The following is a 10,000-nucleotide window of genomic DNA, read 5'->3' on the forward strand; positions in this document are numbered from 1 at the left end:
TCTATTTTGAAGCATTAATACAAAAATTTGATCACATTTTGAAGTCTCACAGTATATATTGTTATTTGGATAATTCCACTGACAAAGGTATCAATATCTCTCACACACTTGCAAATACACACACATGTATATGTATGTATGTATACATATAAAGAACATGACAGACACGAGTCTGTCCTTATCTGTTTATTGTTTAATACTCATGCTACTACACAACATCTGAAGTCCTGTAAATCTTGTGTAATCTCACATTGTCTCATTCAACATGGAAACAGATTATCAATATTCTTAAGTGGAATGCTTGAAAATTGTGGGATTTTCCACATAGAACCATTGGTAGCATTGCTAAGCCACAAATAGAATAAGCATAAATATACAATATTTAACGAAATTGTATACATTCTATACTAGATCTTATCAATCATTTTGCTTCTTTTGTTCTATTATTTTGTTTTTTTCAACTTCATTTTTACAACAATTCTTTATTTAATACCATTCTTTTGCTCTTGCCACTTTTTCTTTGATTGAGAATATAGTCTACCGGAGGCAATTCTGATCTATAGCTCCTGAAGCACATATCTATATAAATATTTTCTATATGTTTGGTAAGCATTTTGAGCTACAGTTATTTACCATAAACGATATTGTTGCATTTTTAAAAGCACCATCTTCTTCAACAAATAAATGCACACACTGGCTGTTATTATCATTCACTCTTTTATTATATAACTGATTCATTGTTAAGAATATCAATGTCATTCATTACATAGTTGTCTAAGAATTCATAAGTCAGGAAAAAAACAGGCTCTTGTATATTTGTCAATAAAGCAGGTATATTAACTAGTTATACAGGATTGGCTGTGTGGCAAGAAGCTTGATTCCCAACAACATGGTTCCTTGTGTTTGTCCCCTTGCCCAGTGCTTGACAATTGCTAGTGGTGTGTTTATGACCCTGTAACTTAGTGGTTTGGCAAAGGGTACTAAATGATGATTGCCACTTTTTTCACAGAAGAAGGCCATCTTTTCAATTAGTAATATCCATCATGAGATCTCATATAACTAGCAAGCCTGGTTTTAGGCAAACAAGCCCTACTGATCAGGTGGTCCTGTCTCCAGGAATGGGTTGATGCTACTACTATGCATCATATAGCACTAGCATGTAACAGAATGATACACACTTGCTACAAGTAGGTATTGTTTGTTATTTTTTTCTTATTTTGTTTATCTTGTTCCTTACTTACTCTGATGAAGAGTTCACCTGAAATGTTACTCTTTTACTTGTTTCAGTCATTTGACTGTGGCCATGCTGGAGCACCGACTTTAGTCATGCAAATCAACCCCAGGACTTATTCTTTGTAAGCCTAGTACTTATTCTATCGGTCTCTTTTGCTGAACTGCTAACTTACAGGGATGTAAACACACCACGATCAGTTGTCAAGCAATGTTGGGGGGGACAAATGCACAGACATGTACACACACACACACACATATATATAAGACAGGCTTCTTTCAGTTTTCCTCTACCAAATCCATTCACAAGGCTTTGGTTGGCCCAAGGCTATAGTAGAAGACACTAGCTGAAGGTGCCACGCAGTGGGACTGAACCTGGAACCCCTTGGTTGGTAAGCAAGCTACTTACCACACAGCCACTCCTATGTTAGTTTACTTTTTTGCACTTCCTACTACTTATTGTACACAACTTTCATTGTTTTTTTTTTGTGTGCATGTTTACATTTTGTCCATCACTTCTTGAACTTTCATCAACCTGTTGTAACCTATCACACTGTCCATTTCTCATTTCCCTCGTTCCATTTGTTATATTTCACCTACCTATTGTCATCACCATTTAACATCCATTGTGCATGCTGGCATAAGTTGAATGGTTTGACCAGAGCTGGCAAGCTGGAAGGCTGCACCAGACTCCAGTCTGATTTGGCATGGTTGCTCTTCAGCTGGATGTCCTTCCTAATGCCAACCATTCTGAGAGTGTAATGGGTGCTTTTACGTGCCATCAGCATGGGTACCATGATGTGTGAGAAACAACTAAATTGTTATTTGTATTAATGCACCAGAGCACCATATATAACAAGTTCATTCTTCTTACTACTACTACTACTACAACTACTACTACTACTACTGCTGCTGCTGCTGCTACAAAAGTGCCAAGCTGGCAGTACTGTTAACACACCAGACAAAATGGTTAGCAGCACTGCTAAGCTCAAATTCTTCAGAAGATGACTTTGCATTACATCCTTTTGGGGTCGATGAAAACAGTACCAGTGAAATACTGGGGTCAATGTAATCAACTTACTACCTCCCCAAAACTTTCAGGCCTTGTGCCTATAGTAGAAAGAATTAATATTATTGTTGTCATTGTTATTGTTGTTCTCAAGTAGTGTTGCTTCACTCATCTTGATTTCCTCTCTGGCGTATTTTATTCTGGATTGTTTTATCCAACATATTTATCCACTTAAGACAAAAGGGTGAGAATAAAGAAGCTTTTGGTTGTCAGACCAAGCATATACATGCAGTTCTATTTATTATCATCAAATGTGTTGCTTGGGAGATAAAATCTGTCACACCTTCAATGACTCATACATGGAATAGTTTTTGTTCCAACACCTAAAGAATGGTAAACATAAGTGGTAGAAACAAAAATCAATGCATGAAAGATATATTTTTCATCATCCTACCATAAAGAGAACCAGACATCTGCTAGATAACAGGAATATACTAGAAATGGCAGTCAATTTGGAACTGCCTACAGTGATGTCTGTCTTTCTTCTTTGTTAATGGTGAAGAATAAGTATCGATTTATTGGCTGATTGATTGCTATAAGGAATATTCTGAGAAAAGAAAAAGTTTTTAAAACAACATCAATAATAAGTGAATAAATATAAAAATATTTGTGCATATTTACATCTGTCTCAGACATAAGTATTGAATATTTAGAACTGATCTGCTGCAACTTGTCATCAATATCTGGAGAATCAAGTTGTTTTCCTTTCTTGGTTAAGTTTTCTAGCATGGTTTTGTGAGAGAGTAAGTCTTGGTAGTAAATCTGGAAATGAACATAAGTTGAATGAGAGTAAGAGGAACAAGTAAGAGATAGTGCAAAGAGAGAAACTGGCAGGGCAGGGATGAGAGAGTGAAAGATAGAGACAGAATAGACAAATCAGACAAAGGGAGTATGAAAGAGAAGAGGCAGAATAAAAGGAGACAGGAGGGAGAGTGAAAGATAAGGGTGAGAAAGTGAATGTAAAGGAAGAATATAAGAATGTGACAAATACAAGCAACATGTTAATAAGGGGAGGGGTGGGCAGAGTAGAACAGGCAGGAACAAAATAGAGAAAAAGAATAAGGGAGAAAGAAAGAAAATAAAAGAATGAGATTTAAGACAGAAGAAAGCAGGAGGAATGAGCAAAGCAAAAAGAATACACACACACAAGAGTGCAGGCATGGCTGTGTGATTCAGAAGTTTTCTTCTCAATCATATGGTTTTTTTTGGTTCAGTTAGGCACCTTGAGCAAGTGTCTTCTATTATTACCCTATGCTAAAGTGGTGAGCTGGCAGAAACGTTAGGACGCCTAGAAAAATGCTTAGCAGTATTTCATCTGCTGCTACGTTCTAAGTTCAAATTCCATCCTTTCAGGGGTCAATAAATTAAGTACCAGTTACACACTGGAGTCGATGTAATCGACTTAATCCCTTTGTCTGTCCTTGTTTGTCACCTCTATGTTTAGCCCAATGTGGACAATAAAGAAATAAGAAATGCTGGATGAAATGCTTAGCAGTAATTCATTTGTCTTTATGTTCTAAGTTCAAATTCCTCTGAAGTTGATTTTGCTTTTTATCCTTTCAGAGTCAATAAATTAAGTACCAATTGTGTACTTGTGCCAATCTAATTGACTGGCCCCCTCCCGCCAAAATTTTGGGCCTTGAGCCTAGAGTAGTGTTTGTGCATGTGTGCACACATGTATGTATGCATGTGTGTGTGTGGTGTGTGTGTGTGTGTGTGCGTGTATTTGTGTTTTCTTTATATTCAGTGGTTTGTAAACAATCACTTCTTAATAGTACTATTTGCTTTCAAAGAAGGTGCTAGGCTTAGCGGTTAGGGTATTTAACTCATGATCGTAAGGTTGAGAGTTTGATACCCAACAGCACCTTGTGTCCTTGAGCAAGACGCTTTATTTCACATTGCTCCAATCTACTCAGCCAGCAAAAATGAGTAGCACCTGTATTTCAAGGGGGCAGCTTTGTCACATTCTGTGTCACACTGAATCTCCCTAAGAACTACATTAAGGGTACATGTGTCTGTGGAGTCAGCTACTTGCATGTTCATTTCATAAGTAGACTGTTCTGTTCATCAGATTACCTGGAACCATTATTGTCATAACTGATGGAGGGACTGCTTCTTTTTTTTTTTTTGTTTATTTGCTTGCAGTCCACTATGAAAGCATGTCTAGGTGTCTTAACATGTCTTGACAAGCTATTTTTACAAATGAAAAGCTCAATCAACTTGTGCTATTTGTTTCCAGTTTGCAGCACCAAACACATCCAGGCTGTTTGTAGTTGGAACAGACTGGGAGATTATTACTTCCCTTAGAAACAATTGGGAAAGGGCATCCAGTGCTAAACAAAAATTTCTGTCTTAATGTACTCTCATCTAATTCATGCAAGCATAGAAGAGTAGACATTAATATGATGATGACAATGATGATTATGATGATGATGATGATGATGATGAAAATGCTATGTATATATAATATTTGGTATAGGTCATTTAGTTTGTTTCATTTTAAAGTCTAATTTTCCATGGTTGCATGAGTCACATGAATGTTGTCAAGGCAGGTTTTCTTCAACCAGATGCTCTTCTGGTTGCAACTCTCACCTCTTTCCAAGTAATATGGTATTACTCCAAGTCCTCTGGATATGAATAGATATAGTTTTCATAGGAAGATTGCAAACAAACAACACACTTGTGTGATGGTGAAGTTTGTTTAAAATGAGAATGTGATGCAAGATTAGGACATAGGTGGTACACACACTAAAACACATACACATAAAACAGGTTTCTTTCAGTTTCGGTCAGTCAAATGCCCTCGCAGAGCTTTGGTTGGTCTGAAGATATAGTAGAAGACACTTGCCCAAGATTAAGGCGGCGAGCTAGCAGAAATGTTAGAACGCTGGGCAAAATGCTTAGCGGTATTTCGTCTGCCGTTACATTCCGAGTTCAAATTCCACTGAGGTCGACTTTGCCTTTCATCCTTTCAGGGTCGATAAATTAAGTACCAGTTGCACAGTGGAGTCAATGTAATTGACTTAATCTCTTTGTTTGTCCCCTCTATGTTTAGCTCCTTGTGGGCAATAAAGAAATAAGAAGACACTTGCCCAAGATGCCATACAATGGAAATGGACCTAAAACCATGTAGTTGTGAAGTGAAGTTAAGCACACTGCTATGCCTTTGTGAGTGTTTGAGTGTCTTAAAGAGAAACAGGTAGAGAGAGAACAAGAAAGTAAAAGAAAAAAAGTGAGAGAGTTAAAGATGGTAGAGAATGAACAAAAGGAAAGCAAAGAGAAAGAAAGAGAAGAGGAGAGCGGAAAAGAGAAATCGAAAAAAGAAATTCAAGGCAATATAAGAAAAAGAAAGAAATGAAGAATTGGTGATAGTATAACCTTTTTATTTATCTTTTATTTGATACCAATTTGTCAATATTTGTATGGGTGAGAGGAATTTTTGAAAATTTGACTTTTTTCCATTTTAAGAGAAATTTCATTTTACAGTCGAATGCTCTGTGACAAGCAATGTAATATGATATATATTGTGTCCCCTGGTAAGACATTCTACTCTCTTTATATCAGTTTGCTTGACTTATGTCAGTTCCTACTTTACGGTTGAATGATTTGTAGCAAGAAAGGCATTCAGCTATGAAATGATTTACTCTTAACTTTATGCAAATGTTGATATTTACAAAAACCAAAAATCATGCGTGCATGAAAAATTTAGATACATGATTGTAAACAAAGAAAATAACGATAAACAAATGTAATACATTATTAACCAAGTAAAAATGAGAGGAAAGATCTATCACAGAAAGACTTAAATTCTGAATAAAAGCTCCCTTCTTGCAGTCAGTTTCTAAGTATTCTAAATTGGATGAAAGTCACTGTTAGCCAAATTAAGCAAAGACCACACTACCAGATGAGACATTAGCCATTTCTTTCCTGTTATAAGCACTGTTTTGTGCTTATGACTGAAGTATTTAGCTCTTAACCCTTTCGTTACTGTACTTATTTTGAAATGCTCTGTGTTTCTTTCAATTACTTCAAATATAACAAAGAATTCAGCAAAATAACTTAGTGATCATTAAGCTAGTGTTAGGAACATAAACTGTGACTAACGTTTGGTGGAAGATTTTAATTCAAAACTTATGAAAACAAGATATTTGTACTCAGAGCCAGAGCCTGTTTCAGCTGGGTTAGTAACGAAAGGGTTAATTAGGTTTTAGTTCAGCCAGTTATAAATAGGTACCACTGTATTATAGTTTGTGATTGTAAGAAGTGGTAGCATTGTATATTTAACAAGTGTTCCATTAGTTTATCTGATAGTGCTAAGGTCAGCTCTTTCTGAGAATAAGGCTAGCAAAAGAATGACTTCCACCATGTTGATGGATTCAGTGTGAACAAAGAGTCTTTGTTAACGTTTTAATGATCCAATAATTAAGGATTTCAACATCAGCTATAAACAATATTACTGACATTAGCATTTGCTCATAATAAGAAAAATAACATATTTCATCTATTATCAGTCAACAAAAGAACCTTCATCCAGGCATTTGACCTGCTAGAAATAAGTCAAAATCTTTCTCAAATCACATCATTATAATCATCATCTTTTAACATCTACTTTCTATGCTGGCATCAATTGGTGGGTTGGACAGTTTGACAGAATCCAACAAGTTGGAGAACTGTATTGTGTTCCAATGTCTGCTTTGACACAGTTTCTATAGCTGGATGCCCTTCCTAATACCAACCACTTTACAGACTGTATAGCTTTTTTATCATAGCACAAGGGAAATATACATGACAGCTACATTAGATAATGTTGATCTAGATATACTATGTCTAGAAAAGATATCTGATGGAATTGTCATGGCTGGAATGATTTTGATCAAGGTTCTTCTAGTACTAAACAACACTAACAACTGATAACAAAGAGAGCAACTCAATAATATCATAAAGAACATTTACCTATCCTTATATTTTTACTCCTTCATTGGTTTCAGTCATTAAACTATGGTTATCCTGGGGAAGAAGCTTAAATGATTTATTTTGTAAAGTAGTCTTAGCCTCTATAGTACATATAATCATCCTGACCCATAATATTCTCATTTGGCCAGTTACCCAATTTTCATGTCATATAAGTTACTGATATCACAACATTCCTCTGAATGGGGTGCAGGTTCATTGCAAAGTTCAAGGCCACAAGTTTTTTAAGAGGAAGGGGTAAGTCAGTACATTGAATAAAAAGCAAAGTTGACTTGTCAGAATTAGAACTCAGAACATAAAGGACTGGAAGAAATGCCACTCAGCATTTTGTCAGACATGCTAATCATTCTGCCAGCTCCCCACCCTTGGCACCTAATATTGCTCTCCAATTATAGAATGACTGAGGTACCTTTTCATGTAAAGGTGTTCAAGATGCCATACACTAAGGATCAAGTCTAGAACCAGGTTGGCTGACATATTATCATAAAGGGAGATTTTAACTAACACAGTTTTGCTTGTACCTACTCATGAATACTAATAAGTTCAAAATACCTTCATGGACTGTGCAGCTGCTTTCTTTTCTGGCAAAGTATTCTTCATCGATTGATAAGTGATGGATTTAGCTTCCATATCTGCAAACCATTTCACAAAACTTTCATAACTGTCATCAAATGAAGACCACTGCAACTGATTTGTCTCCAAGTTGTGCTGGGTTTCTGCAAGACTATCAGAAAATGCTTCCCATCTTTTCTGCAGCTGTTGTACATCTTGACGTATTTTCTCTCTGCCTTTCTTTGAAGTGTTCAAATAGAGTTTTTCACTGGATTCAATGCACAGATTCAACAAATGCAAACCTTCTTCTTTTGTGTTCATGAGATCCTGTTGACAGAAAATGGATGTTTATCCAAATGTAGTTAAATTCCCCTTTTGTTCAAACGTGCATGCAATAGCCACACAGCTATCTCTGGGAAATACTGGATTAATCAAATAAACGGTAAGAGTTTGGATTTATATATAACAAGGGGAAAATGATGACAGCGATATTTCTGTATTAGCTATCAAAATGAACATGCTCAAATTGGGAAATCTAACATCATTGTATCTACGAAATAATAGTATTTAGGAAGATTAGCAAGAAATGGACACATTGATAAAGAGGGTTATAAGGGTTTCAATATCATAAAGAAGTGGATGAAAAAGTTGGTAGATAAAGAATTGCTGCAGAATGAGACTGGCAGGAAATAAGGAAACATGTAGACTGAAGTATAAGAAATACAAAATACCGTGATCCGTCGTTTACTTGTTTCAGTCATTAGTCTGTGGCCATACTGAGGTACTGCTTTGAAGTGTTTTAGTTAAATAAATTGACCCCAGTACTTATTTGTATTTAAGTCTGGCACTTAGTCAGTCTCTTTTGCTGAACTGCTAAATTACAAAGACATAAACAAACCAATGCCAGTTGTCAAGTGGTAGTGGCAGGGATAAATACAAAGATATGCAGATGTGTATATGTGTGTGTGTAGATAGACAGATAGAAAGATAGATAGACAGACAGACAGGCAGGCAGGCAGACAGACAGGCAGACAGACAGACAGACAGAAAGATAGATTGGAGGGATAATTATAAGCCTCATCAGCACATCATGCCAGATCCTGGGTAGTGAAGTATTCGAAAATCAAAAGGAGATCTGTAAGACTTCGGTTGATATAAATGAGATCAGTACACAACTCAAAGGTAAGATCCAGTAGGCTTAAAATAAGCCCTGCACAGTGAAAATACAAATAATTTAAATGAGGAAAGGAGAAGTCAGACTGACATTGTAATTGTTTCCCTAAATGGATAATATTTTTATTCCACATCTCATACTGTGTTAAGCAATTCATACAATGTTATATAATACAAGACATAATATATAGAAATATGTGGAAATTGTATAGCCCATTTATTTCAAAAACAGATTCATCCTGAAATTTATTTGGTCAATTGTGCCTTCAGATCATGACATCAGAGGCAGCAAATGGACTAGAGAATTCTTACATATTTCCATATATTGTGTTTTATATTAGATAATATGAATTGCATAATACTGAATGAGATATGGAATAAATATATTGTCCATTTATGGAACCAACAATAATATCACAATTTGACTTTTCCTTTCCTTATTTAAATTATTACTTTTGTTATATATATATTTATATATAAAGAGGGGCTTCCATACAGTTCCCATCAACTAAATTCACTCACAAGGCATTGGTCGGCCTGGGGCTACAATAGAAGACACTTTCCCAATGTGTCCTGTAATAGGACTGAATCTGAAACCAAATGTTTATGCAAAGTGTGCTTCTCAACTAAACAGCCAACTATGAATGGAATCATCATCATCATTTAATGTCTGCTTTCCATGCTAGCATGGGTTGGACGATTTGACTGAGGACTGGCAAACCAGATGGCTGCACCAGGCTCCAATCTGATCTGGCAGAGTTTCTTCAGCTGGATGCCCTTCCTAATGCCAACCATTCTGAGAGTGTAGTTGGTGCTTTTTACGTGCCACTGGCATGAGGGCCAGTCTGGCGGTACTGGCAACAGCCACGCTCAAATGGTATTTTTTACATGCCACCTGCACAGGAGTTAGTCCAATGGCACTGGCAATGACCTTGCTTGAATGTTTTGTTCACGTGCCAATAAGTCGACAGCTGGTAATGATCACGCTCAAATCGTGCTCTTTAT

The 10,000-nt window shown here is 36.2% G+C and overlaps 1 protein-coding gene across 9 annotated transcripts in view; it reads right to left on the minus strand.

The window, feature by feature from the left end:
• The window catches only part of LOC115210341 (nesprin-1), an 870,646-nt gene that overhangs the window by 526,324 nt on the left and 334,322 nt on the right, over window positions 1–10,000 (minus strand). For all 9 annotated transcript variants that reach the window (XM_036502466.1, XM_036502469.1, XM_036502465.1 and 6 more), the window contains 2 exons: window positions 7,823–8,149; window positions 2,921–3,061 (listed from right to left, as the gene is read on the minus strand). In XM_036502466.1, coding sequence (XP_036358359.1) covers window positions 2,921–3,061; window positions 7,823–8,149 — 468 coding nt within the window. The remainder of the gene's footprint in view (window positions 1–2,920; window positions 3,062–7,822; window positions 8,150–10,000) is intronic.

The sequence above is a fragment of the Octopus sinensis genome, linkage group LG4 (assembly GCF_006345805.1).
Source record: "Octopus sinensis linkage group LG4, ASM634580v1, whole genome shotgun sequence".
Taxonomy (NCBI): Eukaryota; Metazoa; Mollusca; class Cephalopoda; order Octopoda; family Octopodidae; genus Octopus; species Octopus sinensis.